The 22913-nt window shown below is 53.2% G+C and overlaps 1 protein-coding gene across 1 annotated transcript; it reads right to left on the bottom strand.

Annotated features, from left to right (window-relative positions):
* Positions 1-264: 264 nt before the first annotated feature.
* On the bottom strand, positions 265-19352 carry Acer1 (alkaline ceramidase 1). The gene is made up of 6 exons (XM_027952779.2): positions 19260-19352; positions 4984-5098; positions 4760-4901; positions 3794-3931; positions 693-830; positions 265-433 (listed from the first exon to the last, which is right to left on the bottom strand). The coding sequence occupies exons 1-6, from the start codon at positions 19350-19352 to the stop codon at positions 265-267; spliced, it is 795 nt and encodes a 264-aa protein (XP_027808580.1).
* Between the last annotated feature and the right edge of the window lie 3561 nt (positions 19353-22913).

Here is a 22913-nt window from a genome sequence, read left to right as displayed (position 1 = left end):
TGCCAAGCAGGTGACACATCACCCAGTCATCCCAGCAACTGGTGACTCGACCCCACCAGATCATGTGACATCTGCGGACAGAGAGGTGGAAGAGAAAGAGGCCGGGGCAGGTCATGGCAGCGGGAGGTGCAGGCAGTCCTCCCCAGGTCAGTAGACTGCTGCTCAGGACCACTAGGGAGCTCATCCCCTGCCTCGGGGCAGGGAAGTGCAGGACAAGGGGCCTGGGAAAGGGAAAGGTGAGGAACCCTGCAGGTGGCCACAGCCTCAGCAGCTCTTGTCATCGCCCTGGACTTCTACATAGGGCAGCCCCATGGGCCAAGTGTCCCGCGGCCAGTAGCGGACTTTGAGGGTTTGGCCTGGCATCTCGTAGCTGGCGTCCACCAAGGCCATGGTGACCAGGCCGTAAGGGAAGGTGATGCTGATGAGCACGTGCCTGTGGGGTGCAGGGAGAAGGTGCTGAGGGCACTAGATGTCCCCGGGCCACCGCCTCCTCTCCTTACTTCTCGCGGATCTCGCTTTCCCAAGGGGCCTTCTGGGTCCAGTCCCCAGCCGCCGGCTCCCCCACTCCCAAGCCCTGGCGTCTGGGGGGGTCTCCTCCCACTCGGCCCCCACCCGTTTCCCCAGCTCCTTGCTCTAAGCCTGCGCTGAGGCTCTCTGGTGGTGGGCTCCCAGGTTCCAGGGCAGGTGCTCACCAGATGCTGTGCAGGTAGAAGAAATGAATCCGCTGCCAGAAGCTGCAAAGGAAGCGGTCGCTGATCCAGCTGGTCACAGCACAGGCCCATAAAACCACGGACACCTCAATCAGGTGCCGAAGCTCCTTATTGCTGGTCCTGGGGGGAGGGGAGGAAGGGAGATGAGGCTGGGCTCAGGCGGCAGAGCCAAGGGGCTGATGCAGAATTCCTCCATCCCAGATGAGGCTGGAGCTGGGAAGAGGGAAGGGGAGGGGTTGAGGGTTCAAGTTGGTGCTTGCTCTAGTTTGGATCTGGAATATTCCCCACAGACCTGGGTGTCAGAGGCTTGGTCCCCGCTTGGTCCTGTTGGGAGGAGCAGAAGCTTTTAGAGAAGGGCCTGGAGGGAGGAGGTCCGGCCACTGGTGATATGCCCTTGCAGCAAATCATGGCCCCCGGATCTCTTCCTCTTGCCTTTGCCTCTGGCCACAAGGAGAATGGCTCATTGCCACTCCAAGTGCCCCTGCCATGACGTGGGCCTCACCACAGACCCAAGAGCCACAGGGCCAACTGATCATGGCTGAAACCGCCACAGCCGTGAGCCAAGCGTGCCCCTCCTCTGTGTCAGTTGATGCATGTCAGGTGAGTGCTCCAGCAGCAGAGAACTGCTGAGAATTGACAGGACCCAGGGGCAGGTGTTAACCCAGTCCTCGCAGCACCTTTGTAAATGAGGAAACTGCGGTACAGGTGGTGACATCAAGTCCCACCATGGTTACATGGCTGAGATGTGGCAGGGCTGGGATCCAATCCAAGTTGGTCAGATTGTGTAATCTGTGTTCCTATGGAGCAAGTCCTTCTATGTTTGTGTATTTGGGGTTATAAGCGTGTGTCCCTCTGGGTCAGTGCATGAAGACATGTGTCTGTGTATTGCAGGAGTGTGTCTATGTGTGTCACAGTGAGTGTGTGTCTGGGGTGGGGTGCACTCTCTGGAGGCCACGTCTGTGTTTCCCAGCAACAGAGCAACCCCAGGGCTCCTTGGCAAAGAGCGTGACCCGGATAAATGAGACAGCAGCTCCTTTTTGGTTAAAAGCTTAGACTGTGTTCACTCACCTAGAACTGAGCAGCCTGAACATCAAAATGCACGGTGAGAAAGAACTGGAGAGGTCAGCCTAAACCCTGTAATCTGGTTAACAGCATTATATCAACATCGATTTCTTCCTTTTGAGATATACTTGTGTTGCATAAACTGTTCCCTTTGGGGAAAACTGGGGAAGAGTACATGATAATTCTGTGCTATATCGGCAACTTTCTGTAAATCAGTAATTATTTAAAAATTTAAAAGTTTTTTAAAACAGTCTAATGACTGTCATGCATTAAAACATGTCAGAGATATAAAAACCTTTATGTTCATAATAAAAAATGTGCTTCGTGGGTCTCTACTAGAGACTCCTAGGGCACCAATTCATTACTCTGGAAGTCGATAGATAAAAGGAAAAAGTCGATTATCTATGCAACTTGTTCACCTGGATTTCAAGGTTGATTGGCAAAAGTCCTTCTGGGTGGAAAAACTCCAGGTAATGCCGGCAGAAAGGACAACAGAAGGTGCAAGCCACCCTTTCACTGCCGCTGGCCAGGTCATGGCCCCCAGCAACTTGGCTCAAGCTGCTGGAAGTTGGTGGAGAAGCATCTGCAAAGGGACCTGGTGAAACCAGCCAAATCCTCTAGCCAGCCTAACCCTCCAAGGGGCCCGTCCATGGGGGACATCCAAACACTGCAGGGCTCTGGGGATGGACAGGAACCACCGGTGCCACTGTGAAATATTCTGGCCAAAACACAGGAAGAACAGACCTAGATCCAACTATTAATTTGCAGGAAATACAGGATACGAGAAAACTTAAAGATGCTAGAGGAAACGGTTGGCCAAATCCAGAACATAAATTGTGCTACAGACAAATAATTCTCTTAAAAAAAAAAAAAATCAAAGGCACGAAGAAAGGGGGATGGGAGAAGAGACCTTATGAAATAAAGGGGAGCTGCGAGACCACGGTGAGGTCTTTATTTAAACACAACCAGGCACCTCTCAGAAACTGAGGCCATGTCCACACACAATGTTAGGTGCTGTCTTAAAGGAGCACCATTAACTTTGTACAGAGTGAGCGTGCCCTATACCTCCCATCTGTCTTTTGAGCCTGTCCCTTTCCTTCTCTATCTATCCCTGTGCATCTGGGGGATGTGTTGGGCTGTCCACCTGTGCAGACCAAAGCCAGGGGCTCCCTTGTCCGTGAACTTCCAGTTCACTCAGCCATTAGTTTCCAGTTGGCTAGACCAAAGTCTTCTACTTGGATTGGCCAGTGGTTTCTACCTGGATTAGCTAATGGCTTCCAGTTGGGTTGGTCAATGTGGAGCCCTGGCAGGGGCAGGAAATCAAAGGGGAAAAAGGAGGGTACTGTTAGGAGATTCACTTCTTCCATCAGGGTTGCCTCAGGCTGGATGCAACCAGCAACTAGAGATCAGAGTCCTGCTAAGCCTCCTCTCTCCTGGGGCTTCTTGGATCCTGTGGCCTCTTCCTCCTTCCTCCCCTCCCATGGCCCCTTGCCTCGGGTCTCCAGCTAGACCTAGAATCCCACTCTTATCAGCACAGAGGTGCTCAACAACCCCCAGTGGTTTTCCTATACGCTGACTTCTGTGTTGTGAATAATCTTTATTCAATCTTCCACAAATATCCCTGTTTGAGAAACCCTTCTCTATCCTGCTAAGACCCAATGTGGGTTAAAAACCATAATTATCAGGGGAGTTAGATCCTGAAAAGTTTAGAGTTGAAATATATATATGAAATTTAGGGGAAAAAAATGTAACCCATCAAGAGCAAAATGTCAATGGTTGCTGGGCTGGTTAATGGGTGAGTGGAGGTTATGGGCTGTTCTCTCCTCTCAGATGCGTGTTTTAGGGGTTCACTGTAAAGAGGACAAGATCTTAGGTTTGGGTCCTGGCCCTGCCACTTGCTAGTAGGTGATGTTAGGGAAGGGGCCTCCCCTCCAGGGCCTGGAGTCAAGGAGTCAGTGCCCAGAGCGCGTGAGTTCTCGGGGTGACGGGCGGGGACACGAGTGTCTGCAGCCTCCACTTACTTCCGGTACTCGCGGTACACGATGTACAGGATGTGTATGGCGATGCTGTTGAGGGCGTATGCATTGACCGTGGGCTTCAGGAAGGACAGGAAGGTGCTGATCATGGTGGTGGCAATGACCAGGCAGGTGAAGTGGGACCTGGAGGGAAAGGGGCTCAGCTGTGAGTGAGTGGAGGCCCTGGAGGGTCAAGCATGGTTAACTTATGGTGGCCAGAGAGGGTAAGGAAGGAGAAAGGCTCTGGGAAGCCCAGGTAGGCCCAGGATGTGTCCTGAGCTTGGGCTCAGGAGAGTCAGGTGAAGGGTCCCAGGGAGGCCAAGCTGGGCCCAGGGCTGGGTAGGAGGATGAGAGGGTCTCAGGAGTCCAGGAAATTTAGTCAAGGCTCCAGAGGCCGGTGAGTTCCGCAAGAGACTCAAGGGAACCCAGTAGGCTTGGAGGAAGATCCATGAGCCGCCGTGAATTAAGGAGAGGTCAGACAAAAGATCTCAGGGTCCCTGGAGGGACTGTGATGATAGGGTGTCTGGGGTGGTGAGAGGGTGGTGTCCTAGAAGCCTTAGATGGGTCACACAGGATCAGGGGAGGTTTGGAAGGGCCTCCAGTCAAGTCGGAGGGTCCCAGGGGCCCGGGAGGATAGATGAAAGATTCCAAGGAGTCCAGGTGAAAGACTCGGGGGAGGGATCCTGGGGCCCAGGAAGGCTTAGGCCCGGGTCCTGGGATCTCCAGGTGGCTCAGACAGTTTGGAGAAGGTCCCAGGCTATCCAGGTGGGATCAGGGGAGGGGGCACTGGAAGTCCAGGTAAGTGAGACAGGGTGGGGAGAGAACCCCAGGGGGTCTGGCCAGGGATTCTAAGGCCCCCAAATGGCTCAGGGAAGGATCCAGGGTGGGGGGCAGGTGAGGATCCACAGAGGTCCACAGGGTCCACAGAGAGTTCAAGCCCCACCCGGTCCAGACAGATAGCCCCTGCCCCACCTGTTCCTTGCGAGGAAGGTGGGGAAGTAGCAGCGGGGCATCCAGATGCTGTAGCTACTGGCCAGTAGCCACAGGATGGCGATCTCATCCAGCAGCTGGCCCAGGAAGCTGAGCGTCATGTGGAAGTACATGGAGAACAGGCCTGGGGAGGCAGAGGCAAGGGGAGGTGTCAGGGGTGACCGGTGCCCACGCCCACCTCCTCTCCATGGCAGAGCCACACCTACCAATGATCATGAAGAGGACAAAGGTACCATAGATGCAGCGGGAGCGCTTCTGGGCGTAGGGGTGCATGAGGAACATCAGGAGTGGCCCAAAGATCAGGAAGGAGATGTTGCTGAACTGGAACAGAGATGTGGGAGGGGGCTTGTCAGGGCAGGAGACGGCAGGGGCTTCCTGACTGAGTCCGATCCCTCAGTCACCAGCCGATGGATCATCTGCAACCTTCTGGGCAATTCATCAGCCCGAGACTTGTCAATCATTCACCTGTCACCCCTCCAGCTGTTTCTCTTCCTTCCTGCCTGCCTTTCTTCCTCCCCTCTCTCTTTCCCTCTCTCTGTCTGTCATGGTTCTAGGGATGGAACCCAGGGCCCAGGCAGGCTAGGCAAATGCTCCACCAGTGAGCCACACCCGCTGTCCTCAGCTGATGTGGACGGAGCATTGGTCAGCAGTAGACCCAGTACTCTACCCGTTACTCTAGGGGTTCATCCATTCACTCAAGAGTGCGACAAAGACGATATACTGACCTTCTATGTATATTCTCCCCCTTTTCTTTTTAGAAGAAAACTCCATGTCCATAGGTTCTGTAACTATGGATTGAACCAACTTCAGATTGAAAATACTCAGGAAAAGAAAATAATTGCCTCTGTCCTGAACACGTACAGATTTTTATTCTGGTCATTTTTCCCTCAGCAACACAGTGTAAGTACTATGTCCACAGGATCAGTTACATTATATCAGGTGTGATAAGCTATCTGGAGATGATTTAAAGTCTATAGGAGGATTGTGTAAGTTCTATGCAAATAATAATGCCATTTAATATCAGGGACTTGAGCATTTGTGGGTTTCAGTACCTGCGGGGGTTCCTGGAACCCGTGGATAAAAGGGACCATCATAGTATCTTCCAGGTTTTAGCTGAGCACACAGCTACTCGATGGGAGAAGACAGTTTCCACCTGCCTCACAACTCCTGTGACTTGGTGACCCAGTCTGGCTACTGGGATAAGAACATAAAGGACATCTCTGCCTCCTGGTCAGTACTTAAGAAGCTACTTAAGGCTTGCCCTATATTGTCTCCCTTTCCCGTGAATTGAAATGTTGACATGGTGGTCATATGTTAGCTTCATAGACAAAGAAAGACGACACAGCACCCTAATGACTGCCTCCTAACTGTGTGAAGCAAAGGTGGGGCTGTGCGGCTTCTAAGGTTAGATCATAAAAGGAGCTGTGGCTTCCACCTGACTCTCTTTATATTAAAGCATGAGACTGTGGGCCCCTGAGCCACCCAGCAAGAAGCCTGGCTACCCTTGAAGCCACTATGTTGAGAGACCACACAGGATAGAGAGAGATGCTGGAGAACATCTGTTCCAGCCCCAGATGTTTGATTCTCCCCAAATCAGTTGCAGCACAATTCAATGAACCTTCAGATGATTCTAGCTGCACCCCAGCCTTCCAGCGATGCTAAGTAGAGATGAGCTGTCCCTGCTGAGCCCGACCTAGACCACAGATGAATTCATGAGTAAAAGTTGTCCTTGTTTCAGGTCACCAAATTTGAGGACAACTTGTTATGCAGTATTAGCTAGCTGAGACAAAAAGGAAATATTACTGAGGGTCACGATGGCCAGGAAAAGCTTCCTTGGGGAAGAGGAGGAAAAATAGAGACCAGGAAATACGGCTGCACCTGTTCAGAGCCCCAGGAGGGCATGGCTTTGCATTTGAAGGTTATCTGTGGCTTAATAACGGGTCTCCCCAGGACTAGGCAGCTACTATGTTTCAGGTCCCAGGCAAAGTTCCTTATTTCCAGAATTTTCTTCTTATCCTCAAAACAGCATTATAGAGAAGATATTGATTCTCAGAGTGGTCAAATCATCCAGCCCCATCATTGGACTAGTAAGTGAAAAATCCAGAATTTGAGACCAGAGTCCAAGAACGTGTGAATTTCTTACAAGTTGGAGCAGAGTTCCGTTTCTCAGAGCAGCAGAAACTATTTACCAGGTTCCAACTGATAACCAACAATAAGACCACCAAGAACGCAGCAGCTGGGGTGGAAGGTGGGATCGGGTAGTTCAGCCACCCTCCTCCCTCCTTCCTCACTAACCAAACTGGTTTGGTTCAGTATTAGGAGGACACATCATTCTGGGGAGACAAACCCCAGACCTGGGAGGGAACAACAATCAGTGCAAGCAGATCTGGTTCTCCCCTTTCTGTGATAGCAGAATTCTTTCCCAGACTCCCTTGCGGCTCCACGTGGCCATGTCCTAAGTTCTGGCCAATGAGAGTGAGCATGATAGTGGCTTCCAGGTTGCATTCTTTTTTTTTTTTTTTTTTTTTTTAAATATTTATTTATTTATTTTTTAGTTTTTGGCAGACACAACATCTTTGCTTGTATGTGGTGCTGAGGATCGAACCCGGGCCGCACGCATGCCAGACGAGCACGCTACCGCTTGAGCCACATCTCCAGCCCCCCAGGTTGCATTCTTAAAGTGAAAGTATGTGACCAGTCCTTACCCACTTTCTGCTGGGATGCAGGTGTGACGGCATAGTTTCTTGGGCCAAGCAGGTGAGGGCAATGGCCTAGAGATGGCAAAGTGACTCTAGGGATATCCCTGGGTCCCTGGCATCAGGGGGCTTTCCCACCAGCCCTGAAAGCTTATGGATCAGACATTATCTACAGGAGAAATAGCGGGGCACAGCATCACGTGCTTGTCATCCTGGCAACTCTCTGCAGGCTGAGGCAGGACCATCTCAAGTTCAAGACCAGCCTCAGCATCTTGGCAACTTGATGATACACTGTCTCAAAACTAAAAACAAAAATGATGGAGGTTGTAAGTCAGTGGTCAAGTGCCCCTGAATTCAGTTCCTGATACCCTGCCGAGAGAGAGAGAGAGAGAGAGAGAGAGAGAGAGAGAGAGAGAAATATACTCCTATCTTTATTGAACCACTGTTATTTTATTATTTTATCTTTGCCACAATTTAACCTATATTTTAAGTTATACGCTTCCTCATTTTTTTTTTTTTATTGAATAAGCCCAAATTTTGCTCAGCCTTCAGGAGGACGTGGCCTTCAAGGGGTCAGGTCTGAGTCCCAAGGCATGAATCATCCTCATTGTGAGGCATTGGTTAAGGAACGGATGTGTAATAAAATTCTGGCCAAGGAGTCATGAAGGAAAGTCTGATGGGGAACTTCTGGGAAGTTCTCTTTATTAAAGCTTGAACCATTAATAGAACCTTTGCACAGTGTTGTGGTGTTTAAGATGGCAGTTATATTGCAACTATGAGGAAGCAAGGCGAGAATAAAACCTAATTAATAGTCAAGGACAGCAGTTCTCAAACTCGTTGGTCTCAAGACCGTTTTACATTCTTAAATAGAAAGAAAAAGCTCCCAGAGATTTTACTTATATGAATTCCATCAATTGAGATTTACTGTGTTGGAACTTGAAATCAAAACATTCTAGAGATACGGGACTGCATAAGCACACACTGCCTTGGCACCAGAGAGGGTGGGGTCATTATGCATCATGTAGCCTCTGGAAGATTCCGTTGTGCCTGCAGAAGAGAATTGGGGCCAAAAAGGCAAATACCATCTTCACATGATTAGTAAAGCAACTGTGACCTTGAGGAACCCCCACAAGGTCTTGGGAATGCCCCGGGTCCGGGACAATGCTCTGAGGACTACACAGGAACAGAACAGAAAGACGGGGAGAACCCAGCCGTTTGGTGGTAAGCCTGTTCCACTTCCATAAAAATTAAGAGGTTGTCCTTTCTGTGTAAGTGATTTTCAGTTGGCTGTTTTGTTGAAATCAATGCTTCGCAACGTAGAGACCTAACATAGGACTGGATCCCTGCTCCCTTGTTCCCTAGGTGGGTGGTGCCTTTGAAAGGTGACATAAACCCATTAAACTTCATCTCCAATTTGTGAAACACACACAATGCTACCTCCTCTCAGCGCTGTTGACTGTCCCAGGTGTCATTAGCTACAAGTGCAGTTAAGGTCATCAGACCTTCACACCAGATTTCAATGGCTCCAGGCCCCGATCTGCTGACGCAGGATTTTGACTCCCCACAGAGACTCCCCCGTACGCCTCAGCCACAGCAGGCAACTCGGGAGCTCGGGGCTGCTTTTCCTCTGCAGCCTCCGACTTGAGGACAGCCAGCTTGCTCTCTCAGGGGCAGCCTTCCCTCCCTGAAAGACCCTTCCTCTTATCAGGCTCCTCCGTCATCTGCACCTCATCTTAGCAAGGGAGAAACAGCACCCTGCTAACTGGGCCCCTGCTCCTCTCGGAGTCCCGGCCGCAGGGACGCTGCCTCACCAAGTCAGAACACCGAGGTGAGCGTCCATGGGCTGGGCCTGACGCTTCCCAGAGGAGGAGTCCTCCTGGGCAGCGAGTGGCTGTCCTCAGGGGGATCGTGGAATCAGTGCCAACACCACACTTGGGGGAACTAGCCTGGGCTCTGTGAGGCAGCTGTCCCCAGGCCACGTCGACACCCGCCTCGGTTCTCACCCTGGGCCTTGTCTGCCGGAGGACAAGCCATGCCCATCTCCAGGTCAGTTCCTAAGGCCTACCCAGCACAGAGGTCCTCTGAATGACCAGATATCTGTGTCAGCAGGTCCCCACCTCACTGGAAGAGACCCCTAATTCTCCCCGGGCCGATTAGGTTTTCTGACTTGAGAATTAAAATGTGAAGCTCTGCAGCTTAGGAGTCACCAACATGGAGTCAACCATTGACAAGAATCTAAAGACCTTATGCATGTGAGGCCAGCTCTCTACCAACTGAGCTGTCCCCAACCCACCACCTGTGGCCATGAGGCACCAAGGCTGAGAACAAGTGCAGATATCCCAGGACACTACGTGCCCTCCTCCTGAGCCCTCCAAAGCTGCCCCGGCCGTGGACTTCTCACTCCTTCTTTTTCTAAGATATCCTGGTGTCTTTCCATTGCATTCTTGTCACTGCAAGTTTTGGTTCTAAATTTTTGTTTTCTTTTGATTTCTTGCTTAAACGAGCATCCCATTATTGGGATCTAACAGTCATCACCACCAGTGTGTTAGCTTGGGTTCTTTGGTAGCAAGCAACAGAAAATGATTGTGGAAACTCATATTATACATATAACATACAGGGCTGGGCTGGGCTCAGTGGCAGAGCGCTCGCCTAGCACGTGTGAGGACCCGGGTTCCGTCCTCAGCACCACATAAAGGTAAATGAATAAAGGCATTGTGTCCATCTACAACTAAAAAAAAAAAATTATATTTATTGATATTATTAATATCAATATTAATATTAATAAATAAATAAGTATAACATACAGTTACTAAATATTGACCTAGAGATGGCAAGTATGCAATAAATATTATTTACTGAACATTTATGAAATATATATGTGCCTATATGGAGACGTTCAGATTATTTTTCAATTTTATGGTGGTGCCAATGCCACACACACTCAGTGGCAATCACACTTCACATCTGATGTGGCGAGTGGTCAACGGCCACAGCTCTGGTGAGCCTCACCCACGAGGGCCAGCCACCGGCTGCAGCAGAGGGTGCCGCCCAGGTGCCAGGTCTGACCATCCAGGTGTATGAAACGGGTTTTCCACTAGGGATATTTTCAACCCACCAGCGGTTGGTCAGGCTGGGAGCCGGTCATAGGTCACGGAGTGCGCGCCATTTCACCCACTCATTGGCTCATCGGCTCCGTCACTCCAGGGGCCTCACTCATCAAAGGGACGGCTGAGCCGCTCTGAGCCTCTGTGGGCACTCGGGACGAGAACTGTGCTCGCTCCCAGGTCCAGGTCTGAGATTCGAACTCCAGGCTGAAGCCTGGACCGCATCCCACCCTTGGCCAGAGGGAGAGGGACACTCTGTGTACACAGCCACCAGGACCATTCCCGGCGGGGGAGGGGCATCTGGCTGTTGAAAGGAAAGCGGAGAGATGGGTACGAGCCTTGGCTGGAATGTGGATTGTCCCCCCTGAAACTCTTTTTTTTTTTTTTTTGTACTGGGGATCAAACCCAGGGGGGCTCTACCACAGAGCTGCATCCCCAGCCCCCACCTTTTTTATGGAGACAGGGTCTCCCTAAATTGCTGAGGCTGGACTTTGAACTTGCCATCCTCCTGCCTCAGCCTCCCAAGTAGCTAGGGTGACAGTCGTGGACCACTGCGCCCAGCCTCACACGGGAATTTTGCTGCCACAATGAGATACTAAGAGAGGACCAGCCTCTGGCTGTCGTGGGGTTAACAGATAAGGGTTATCTAGGAGGGTCTGCCATGAGAGTCACACATTCCCAGTCTCACCATGTGGGACCGCCAGCAAGGAGGCCAGTGCCCGCTGCCGCCCCTTGACCTGGGACCAGAACTGTGAGCCCTAATAAACCTCCTTCCTTTAAAACTTACCCAGTCTGTGGCTTTGTGATATTAACAACAGAAAACGGACTAAGACGTACTGAACGGGAAAATCCATCAGCTGCACGACAGGCCGGCCTGCATTTCTTCCTTCCTTTCTGTGTGCGAGTGTGGTGCTGGGGGTGGAAGCCCGGGCCCTACACATAGGCAAGGGCCCACCATGGAGCCACCCCCAGCCCTGGCCTGCATCCCCCTCTCCTCAGGGGTCCAGCCCCATCTGTGCTGATGCACACGCATTCCTGACGCCCCAGCGCCAACCCCAGCCACGGGGCATGTGAGTCAACTCACCCGGGAGATGCTCACCAGACCAGTCCCCCGAACCCCAGCACCTCTATTAAAACACACCTGCAGCTCCCGGAGGAAAACCCAGCCTCTTAAACCTGGCTAATAAACTCCTCCCCAGCTCACCACAGCTCTGTAGCCCAGGCTGAGGGGACCGTGAGGTGGCTGCACAGGGGCAGGGCGTGCTCCTGCCTCCCTGCCCCCAGGGCTTTGCACATGCTGTCTGCATTGCCTGGGACACTCTGGCTGCCGGCTCACCACTGCCAGGACTGTGACTGAGCATGTGGAGTCAGTACCAGGCAGTGTGTGGACGGGACGGCGGGATGGAAGGGCCCAGCTGGCTCCAGGGTCTCTGATAACAGCAGTGACGCCCGGGTCCCCCTCCCAGCCTCCAGGGCTAGCTCCCACGTTTCCCTAAACCTGGTCCCACCCGGGGCCGGGTGAGGCTGGAGCTGCCTCAGTCTGGGATCCTGTCCAAAGCCAGCTCAGCCCCAGCTAGGACTCTCGTGGGCTGGGCTCCCTGGGTGAGGCCCGGAGCCGGCGTCACCTCCTTCCTTCAGTCATTTGACAACCATTCCTTGGGCTCCCAACCACGAACTCGAGGATCTTAACCGTGCCCCAAAACAAAATCCCTGCCTTTGTGGTGTTTGTCCAGTGCCCACGGTTCTATGCCTCCACTCATCCTTGGATCTCCCAGATCTCCAAGCACCAAGGGAAGGGTCGGAGAACTAAATGTCAGGCTGGGGAGCTTGCTGTTGGCCACATCCCCGCACCTGCCTCTAGGGCAATGCCTGGCACATAGTAGGAGCTCAGTCAATTGTTGTAGAAAACAATGCTTGTGCCAGGCGCAGTGGTGCAAACCTATGATCCTGGGGATTGGGGAGGCTGAGGCAGGAGGATCTCTTGAGTTCAAGGCCAGACTCAGCAGCTTAGCAAGACCCTGCCTCAAAATAAAAAAATAAAAAGGGCTGGGGGTGTGGCTCAGTTGTCAAGCACCCCAGGGTCAGTCCCCAGGAAAGGGAGAAGGCAGGCAGGGGAGGAAAACGATTGTGCAGGAGGGACACAGGGCACCGAGACAGCTCTGGAATCCCCCTGTGCCCTTGTACCGCGGGAACCTGGCAGGGGAAGACAAAGGTGGCAAAGGCAGGAAGGAGCCTGAGGGGTGAGGAGGACGGAGAGCGGGGGAGGCAGGACCGGCCAGAGGGAAGGAACCCACGGCCCCCTTGGAAGGACTCGGGTTCGGGGCCCTTCCCTGTCACCCGCCCCCAGTGCAGTCCAGTCCCCCCAACTCCCTCCTCTCAGGGCCACGTTCCACTTCAGCTTTTCCATTAACTAATTTCTTGACTTATTTCTTGCCTCGGCCTCCCCCACTGGACTGAGGACAGGGGACACCTGTTTTATCCCTGTGTCCCTAGCAGGTGTCACGCGGCACAGCCAGTGCTGAGTCTGGCTGCGCGGTAGCACCTGACAACGCCACCTCACTCCTCATCGCTGAACCCAACCCGCCGCCCGCGCCCAGCTACCACCTGCCGAGGTCGGTCACCTGCGTCCACTGGACACCTGCCCACGAGTGCTGGTCCTGGGCAGGGTGAAGAGAAGCAGCGCCAGCCACAGCGCAAGACTGGCTTGGGAATCAGACGCCCGCCATTCGCTGCTAAGCACTGGGGAACCAGGGCCCTCAGCGCTGTGGGGAGGTGAGAGGCTCTGGGACCAGGCTGTCTTGGCATGCTGTGTGACCCTGAGGAAGGAGCTTGCCCTTTCTGAGTCTTGTTTCTCCATCCGTTGGGGGACATAAGGGTAACTACTACATAGGGTTTTTATGAGGATTATATGAAGCGCTGTGTATTCAATAAAATTAATAAATGTCAAGTCGACAAACAAATAACATTTTTGCCTTTCTGTGCTGTTTGCTTCTGATGTTAATAGTTTCAATACATTCAATGCTTAGAAGTCTCAGGAGCTGTGAGGTTTTGTTATTTATTTGTTTATTTATTTTGTACTAGGAATTGAGCTCAGGGCCACTCGATCACTGAGCCACATCCCCAGCCCTATGTCGTATTTTATTTAGAGACAGGGTCTCACTGAGCTGCATAGCGCCTCACTTTTGCTGAGGTTGGCTTCAAACTCACGATCCTCCTGCCTCAGCCTCCTGAGCCGCTGGGATTACAGGCGTGCGCCACCATTTTTAAAAAGAGACAAAGATCATGTGCTATGAATCCACTCTGAAAGAAATCAATTCGGTGGTTTCTAGCCCACTTCAAGTTCCATAACCACCACCTCTACCCAATTCCAGAGGAGCTTGTCCCCGGGCCTGCACCCACAGACCCACATCCTGTCCCTGGGCTCCCCTGTCCTGGACGTCTCCTGTCCCTGGGTCACACACTGAGCACCAGGTCCTGGGCCCATCAGCTCTGCGGTTGTCACCTTGCTCCTGCTGGTGGCAGAGGGACCTCCAGGTGTGTGGCCTGAGCTGAGACCGTGGGCGCCCAGCGGGTGTGTGCTGAGTAGGACGGGAGAGGGCGGTGAGCCTCCCGGCACAGCAGCCACCAGGGTGGGGTTCACCTCTGAACCTCCAGAATGCAGGGCAGCGCCTGGCACAGGCCACGTGCCCTGGCCATCCTTGTGGGAACAAAATGGAGAGCGGCTGTCCCACGGTGGCTCTCCCCGGCCCACCCATCGTCCAAAGGAGGAAAGAGGGCCCCAGGGACCATCAGGTCTGCACCCAAGTTGCATCAAGAGTAACCAGTGTTACACGTTTACTATTCTATTTGTGGTGTCTTCCCTGCCTGAGGACAAGGACTCCACCCTCCAGAGGCACCAGGTCATCATTTGCTAGTCAGTGGGGAAGAAGGCAGAAGAGGAAGGTACCACCGGATCTGTAGTGCGCTCGTGGCTTACAGCTCCCTGCCCAGGGCACAACCGAGGCTCAGAGAGGGATGGCTGCCCCCTGGGTCACACAGCACTCAAAGAAGAGCCGGGGCTGGCCACACTGCAGAGGCCAGCTGCAGGAGGGCTCAGGGAGGAGGTGGGCAGGGTGCTGGAGAAGGGGGCAGAGCAGCCAGCACCCCTTCCACACTGCCCCTGCTCTGGTCTCTCTTCATGGTCTCGGGTTCCTCCTGCTCCTCTTACCGCCCGCCTTTCCCTAGACACCTTGGCTCTGTACAGAGTGAAGAGAGTCTTCTGAAGAGGACGAGCGGCAGAACCCGAGGGGGGAACTCATCTCTGCAGCCTCCAGGACCCAGGGCCCTTGAACCTTCCACCTGTACCATTCAGAAATCTGAACTCTCCCAAGCGCTCAGTCGCCCGGCAGGAGGTCAGCAGGCCAAGAGGGACAGGTGCCAACTCATGTGACCCTGCCCTTGACTTCTGCCCTGCCCTGGCACCACTCCAGCCAGCACCCCCGACCTCTGCTCCTTCTCTTCCTGCCCACAGTGGAACCCAAGCTGCTGACCTCTCACCTCTCGGCTGATCAGTGCCCTGGTGGCCTCCCTCCTCAGCCTGGCGCTGCTGACTTGGCCCAGAAACCTCCCCATCCTTCCTCCCACCCTTCGGTCCCTTTGTGATAGGCACCTGTGCTCTGGCCTCAAACCGCCTGCTACTTTCCAACAGGATGTGCTTTCTTGCCTCGGGGACTCTGCCTGTGTCATGCCCCTTGCCCAGGAGCCTGCCAGCACATTCCTGAGACCTGGAGCACACTGCACCCTTGACCTCTCCTCCCCAAGAGGCCCCACCCCCACGGCTCCCCCCCCACTTCCGCTCCTTCCTCCGAAGGCCTCACACTCACCAGGGGGGCAGGAATGCACCTCTAATTCTGGACACACCCCACACACGAGCACGGAGCACTGGGCCTCCTGAAACCTAAGGGTCATCCAGCTCTCGTTGGTGTCGAGCATTTTGTTGAAGGAATGAGCTCCATGATGAGCACGGGACACAGCAGGAAAACTGTGGGAGCCAAGCGCGGTGGCCCATCCCAGCCGCTGAGGCAGGACGGCAGGAGGCTGAGGCAGGACGATCAAAAGTTTGAGGCCAGCCTCAGCAACTTAGTGAGGCCCTGTCTCAAAATAAAAAATAAAAAGGGCTGGGGATGTGGCTCCGTGGTTAAGAGCCCCTGGGTTCAATCCCTGGTACCAAATAAAATCTGTTCGTTGCGGGTGGGGAGGGGTGTGGATCCCGGTGGAGCGCTTGCCTGGCTGCCCGGCCCTGGCAGCTCGGCTTCCTCTTCCTCCTCGCATTCCAGCCACAGAAACCCTTTCTCCTTTCCCCATCTCCCAGCTCCTCTTCGACTTCCAGAACCCTGCACATCCTCTGCTCTCCCTGTCCAGACTTCTCCCGCGCTCAGTGAGCTCCGACTCGTCCTTCAAGACCCAGTTCCTGTGTGCCCTTTTCCATGAAGCCTCCCAACACCTGGGCTGACTCCTTGGCTATTTTCTTCTTCTATGACCTTGACCGTGAGCATTTGGGCTCTGCCTCCTAACCCGACTCGGAGCTCTCTGCAAGCAGAGAAAGATTCCTCTTTAGAGTCACATTCTCAACATGAATCGTGATTCATAAGCAGGTCGTGATGAGAGCAATGGGAACAGATTTCTTAAACGTTTTCTGCTACTTGCTTAGTCTTTCACTTAACATCCCTGGATCAAAAGCAGGCTCTGAGACGGCTGCACAGAATGTCACCGGGATGTCTTCAGCCCCACAGACTGGCCCCGAGGCTGCAGCTCCACTGGGTGTCTTCACTTATCACAATTACAAATGACTCGGGGTCGACTCTGTGTATAAATCCTGTTGTCTTCTGGGATGATTTCTTTGGCACAAATTCCCAGAGGTGCAATGACTAGGTCGGAACAGGCATCATTTGTAAATTCATCCCTAGGCACAAGTCACCAAAGCGCACCCAGGGAATAGCAGCAAGAGGGTGGGCCACATCACGAGGAAGAACTTGTTCGTTTTATTCTATCTTAGTTTATTCTGTTGTTTTGAACAGGACCTCACTTGTTGCCCAGGCTGGCCTTGAACTCCTGGGCTCAAGCGATCCTCCCTCCTCAGCCTTCTGAGGAGCTAGTACAACACAGTCACCACTCCTGAGTTAAACTCCTTATTTGTTTTTTTTTTTAACATTATTGTATTTTTATACCTTTATTTAATTTGTTTATTTTTTTTGTGATGCTGAGGGTCCAACCCAGTGCCTTACACGTGCCAGGCAAGCACTCCACCACTGAGCTGCACCCCAACCCTCTTATACTCATTCTTAATCTGTAATTCAGAGCAAAGAATACCGTCATCTTACTGTCCTCCATTTGAATGGGTTTTTTGGCATAAGTGTGTCAGGGGTGGGCAGACCCTGACCATGAGCCTAATTGAGCCCCTTGCCTTGTATCAGGGGACTGGCAAGCTACGAAATATCGCTTCCCTTTTCAAATGGTGAAAATTATTTTGCAACATGTGAAAATCACAGGAAATCCGTATTGCAGCATCCGTAAATAAAGCTTTATTGGAACACTGTCACCCAGTCACTTACAGATCACCCAGGAGGCTTTGAAACCTTTGGCAAAGCTGAAGAGTTGGGACACGAACCACATGTGTCATACAGCTGAAAGTATTTACTGGCTGTAAATAGGTCTGTGCAGAACAAGTTTGTCACTCCACCCCAGCCCACCCTTGAATGATACGATGATCCCTCAGCTGTGTCCAGGAGGAGAAAACTTTGAAGAAACACTTCTGTGTGTGTGTGTGTGTGTGTGTGTGTGTGTGTGTGTGTGCTGGGGATGGAGCCCAGGGCCTCATACATGCTAGGCACATGCTCTACCACTGAGCTGCACCCCCAGCCCCTTTTATTTTGTGTTGAGGTGTGCTTAGTTGCTGAAACTGGCCTCAAGCTTGTGATCCTCCTGCCTCAGCCTCCAGAGTCACTAGGATGACAAGTGTACCCCACTGAGCAGCTGAGGAAACCCCTCTAACCCAGCTGGGATTCCAATCCTCGACCGCTAACTCTTTTGATCTTTCAGTATCAAAAACAGGGTTAATCCCAGGAAAACCGAGGTGAGTTGGTCTCCCTGGGCTGGGCAGACACTCTTCTCCTTCGGGAAGCCTTTCTTAACCCCAGCCCCCACCACGAGGCCTCCTGGGCACCTTCACAGTGGTCTCTGAGCCCTGCACAGAAGAGACCCAAGTACACTCGCACCAGGGAACAGAGAAGGTCAGTTCCTACAGGTGCAGGTCCCAGACAAGACTCTTTCCCAATCTCTGTCATGACTTGGGAACGCTGAGACCTGCCGTGGCCTCTCTGGGTGTCCAGGGGTGGGCTAAAGGAGGACTGCAAGGCTCAACCCTCCCGACTCCGGGGGCACCCCTGTGGGGATGGGCCCCACAGAGAACATTTGGGGCCTTCCAGGAAATACAGACAGGAGAGTCCCAGAACCCCACTCCTCTCCCTAGCCTCTGATGAGCGGCACATTTGTCCCCTTCCCAGGATACAGATGGGACAACCGAGGACCAGAAGGGCCTCCCCAGCCCGGGCGGAGCGAGCTCCAGGAGGTCAGGAGGAGCCCCGGGTCTCACCTCCGGCTCCTGGAAGCCACTAGTCCGAAGCCAACACGGTCAGAACCAGCCTGGGCAGCCTAAACGGAGTGCCCCGCATTTTTTAGTTCCAAGAAGTCCCCTAGAGTTGCCAAGTCCAGGCTCACCCCGGCTGTAAGAGCCAGCCGAGCCCAAGCAGGGTTTGAGCCTCTGAGCAGCGCTTCCTCGGGGGAAGGTGGGATGAACTCTGGGCTAGCCCACGTCCTGGTCACCACGAAGACTCAGGAGGTTCCTCAGGCAAAACGTCCGGACAGCATCTGGCACACAGCAAGTGCCCAGTGAAGCCCGTGTTCACAGGGTGCAGAGCCAAGCACCGTCTGCATGCCCACCAGCCCAGCGGCAGCAGCCCAGGCTCCAGAACGCCCGGCCCCCTCGGCCCCAGGCCCTGCTCAGGAAGAGCTCAGCACAGGTGTCTTTCCATGACTGCCCCCGTCTCTCAAGCTTTGGTTCAAGGTCATTGTCATTTACCCGTCCATGATTCTTAAGCACTTCCAATGTTGTGCCATAGCACAGTCTGTGGGGCTGGTGACTGAACAACTCACTATGCCCGAAACCGAGGGGGTTTCTAGAAGGTGAAACTTTCAGTGCTAAAAATAGGATGATCCCAGGAATATAAATGATTTGTCTGAGCTGGAAGAGCCATGAGAACAAGCCAGCCATGAAGCCTTTCCTGATCCACCTTGACTGACTCAGAGGCCTCCTCTGGGTATCCTCACAGCTGCCTCTGTGCCCCCCCATCACAGCACCATCCTTCTGGGTTGCAGACGCCTGAAGTCATCTCTGTGCTCTCTGCTCAGAGCAGAGGCCTGCTCCCTGCCTGGCTCTGCTGCGTTTCCTATCACGGAGATTGATGCCAAATAAAGACAAAATAAATGAATGAAAGCCGACACTCCCTGCCTAAGCGATGAGAAGACCGAGCCACAGACAGGCGAACTGCTCGAGCAAGATTCCCCAGAGAGGATGTGGAGCAGCCAGGTTTTGAACTCGCACCTCAGGAGGCTCCCACCCGCCCACCTGGCGCCATCCGACCTCACCGTGTTGTAGAACTCGGCCACCAGCTGTGAGTACTGGAAGTTGCTCTCACACCAGTCCACCTCAGAGCTCTGGTACGCCAAGATGCTGGGCATCCTGACCCAGCCACTGCCACCTGCTCACTGCGCCTGGCAGAGACGGGCGGCAGAGCCAGGGAGCCCGGGAGGGCCCGGCCCAGGTGAGGCGGGAGAGGACGGCTCCGTGCCCCGCGGCAGGCCGAGAGGAAGAACCTGCTGAGCAGCTCCCTGGTTGCGCCAGGGCAGCCTGGCTGATGCTGCGCAGAGACAGTGGTGGCCTTGGGCACCAACCACAGAGCTGGTGCTGCTCGGGGGGGGGGGGGGGGGGGGGGGGGGGGCGCAGGTGAGCAGGGAGGAGGCCTCCCATCCCGGCTCCTGAGGAGCAGAAGTTGGGGGCCATGGGCTGTTCTAGAATGGTAACAAGGACGAGAGTTCGCCGTGGTGGGTGCGCCACACTCTCCGTTTCACAGATGAGCAAGCTGAGGCGGAGGGAAAAGCCACTTGGTGGCAAAAACCAGGCTGGTTCTGAACCTCAGGCCCCCTAACCATTAGGCTTTACTGCCTGGGCGCCGTTCGAAGCCCTGCACAGGGGCAGCGGCTGGACACCCCCTCCAATGGGCTTGGCTCAGAGGAACAGAGCCCTGGTTTAGGAGACGCATTCCTACCATCTCCCCTTCAGGGACCTCTGTTTTCTTATCTGTGCTGTGGGAAGTTGGGCGGGATGGAAGCCATTTCTCCCGGTGGTCAAGGCCTCTCGCGCACTGGGTGGGGTGGCCCACACCCGTAGTCCCCACTCCGAGGAGATGAGGCAGGAGGATTGCAAGTTTGAGGCCTGCCTGAGCAGCCTCGATCTCACTGGTCTTACAATCACAAAAAGTGGAGTGGTGGTGGGTGCTGCTATCTGATCCCCAGCTTGCCCCCTGGGACAGGAAGGTGACGTTCATGGATGCGATTGTTACAGAGACAGCAGGTCCAGGGCTGAGCTCCCTGTCGGGATCAGAAGAGCAAGAAAATAATAATGGTGGGCTGGGGCTGGGGCTCTGGCAGAGCGCTCGCCTCCCACGGGTGAAGCACTGGGTTCGACTCTCAGCACCACATGAAAATAGAGAAAAGGAAAATAAATAAAGCAAAGGTATTGTGTTCATCTACAACTAAAAAATTTTTTAAATGATAATGGTGTTTCATACTATAGGTGACCTTGAGCTTTAAGGCAAGCCTATGGGATGGTGATCTTGATGGTGATGAGGACTGGCACTCCCTTACCAACTTCATACCTCCACCAGGCTCTTTTCTAGGTGTTCAGCATTCAGTATTATCTCATTTAATGTTCTTTTCCTTGCAGGAGGTAACAGGGATTGAACTCAGGGGCATTCAACCACCAAGCCACATCCTCAGCCCTTTTTTGTATTTTGTTTAGAGAGAGGGTTGCACAGAGTTGCTTGGCACCTTGCTGTTGCTGAGGCTGGCTTTGAATTTGTGATCCTCCTGCCTCAGCTTCCTGAGCCGCTGAGATTACAGGCATGTGCCACCAAGCTGGCTTATTTAACATTCTTAACACCCCTGAGACAGTAACTGCATTTTCTTCTGATTGTAATAAGGAAACAGATGATCAGGACTAAAGCAACTCACTCCAGGTCAAATATCTAGAAAGTGACAGAAGGAGGCTAGCCACGTCGCCTCTCAGCCTGCTTCCTCGCCTGTGAAATGGGAACAGTGCTTGTTGCTCCTTCCCAGGTTCCTTGTGAATGTACAGTGGCCAGCTACAGTGTTTCTCCAGCAAGAGAACTTGGCAACACAGGGCAGCGCATGCAGCTGCAGGCAGGCAGTGACTCCTTCGGAACTCTCCCTAATTGCAGGGGTGCCCCAGAGCTGGTGACTGATGCTGCATTTGGAGGGGGGCGGGGGGGGGGGTTGAAGCCAGGGATTGAACTCAGGGGCACTTGATCACTGAGCCACATCCCCAGCCCTATTTTGTATCTTAGAGACAGGGTCTCACTGAGTTGCTTAGGGCCTCGGTATTGCTGAGGCTGGCTTTGAACTCATGATCCTCCTGCCTCAGCCTCCTGAGCCACTGGGATTACAGGCGTCACCACCGCGCCTGGCTTGTCTGACGCTTCTGGACACACAGCCTCTCTGTTGGACAAAAAGCCCCTCAGCTCCTGGGGACCAGCTAGACTGTGCCACAGGAGGTGCCTCCTTTGGCCTCACCCTTTACACAGGCGGTCCTTCCCAGCAGATGGCGTCTCCTTTCCCTTTGTTAAATAAAAGTATTAAGCCTCATAATTGTGGTGTTGGTTACACAAATCTGTACGCGTGATGAAATCGCATCAACACCCTCAGCCAGGCTTGTAGAGCTGTTGAAATCTGAATGCAGGCTCCAGATCATATCAGTGCCTGGTTTTGAAATGATATTGTTCTGTCACATGTCACCACTGGAGAAGCCACACACAGGGTACTGGGACTGCTCTGCTCTACTTTTTTTCTTTTTGGTGCTGGGGATTGAACCCAGGCCCCACCTGCACTAAGCATGTGCTCTACCACCGAGTGGCACCCCAGCTCCTGCACTATCATTACACCTTCCTGCAAGACTGTCATTATTCCAAAATAAAAAGATTTTTTTTGGAGTTGTCAATAGACCTTTATTTTATTTATTTTTATATGTGGTGCTGAGGATCGAACCCAGTGCCTCACACATGCTAGGCAAACGCTCTACCACTGAGCCCCAGCCCAACCCTAAACAGATTTTTTAAAAGTAGTTGATTTGGGGCTGGGGGCGTGGCTGGGTGGTAGAGCCCTATGCCTATCATGCTTGAGGCCCTGGGTTCAGAAAAAAAGGTTGATTTATATTCCCTTCCTTCTTTCTGTACTGGGATTGAACTCGGCAACACTACCACTGAGCCATATCCCCAGCCCCATTTTTTTAATATTTATTTTTTAGATCTAGATGGACACAGTATCTTCATTTTTTATGTGGTGCTGAGATCAAACCCAGGGCCTCACGCATACTAGGCAAGTGCTCTACCTCTGAGCCCCAGCCCCCAGCCCCTTTTATTTTATCTTGAGGCAGGGTCTTGCTGAGTTGTTGGGCTGACCTGGAACTTACCATCCTCCTGCCTCCTGAGTCTCCGCATGACAAGCGTGGATGTGTGTTTAGTCAACGTGGGAATGGAGAAACGAAATGTCACCTCTTTGCACAATGGAACATCACTCAGCCTTTACAATTAGGACAAAAATCCTGGCACCTGTCCCAACAGAAGAACCTTGAGAACATTATGCTATAATGCTGTGTTTTCCTGTTTGGAAATCTGAACGATTCGAATGAAAATAACGGTACACGCAACCGGTCATGTGAACAGGGACCACACACAAGCAGAGGACTCGAGAATGTCACCATCTGAGCAGCCCTGGCAACTGCAAGCATGTCCTTGTCCAGAAAGGAGGACTCAGGACAGGAAGGACCAAGGCTGTCTCTAGCCCAGTGTGGGGCCCGTGCCAGTCCTCCCAGCTGCTCAGGAGGCTGAGGCAGGAGGACCGTGTGAACCCAGGCGTTTGAGGCCAGCCTGGACAACCTGGCAAGGCCGCTCAAGAGGGAAAAAATGTGCCATCTAAGATCTCCAGTGAGTCTAGATTTGATCTGGA

Source organism: Marmota flaviventris, chromosome 1 (genome assembly GCF_047511675.1).
Source record: "Marmota flaviventris isolate mMarFla1 chromosome 1, mMarFla1.hap1, whole genome shotgun sequence".
NCBI classification, from domain to species: Eukaryota; Metazoa; Chordata; class Mammalia; order Rodentia; family Sciuridae; genus Marmota; species Marmota flaviventris.
This window is presented reverse-complemented; position numbering and strand designations above follow the sequence as displayed.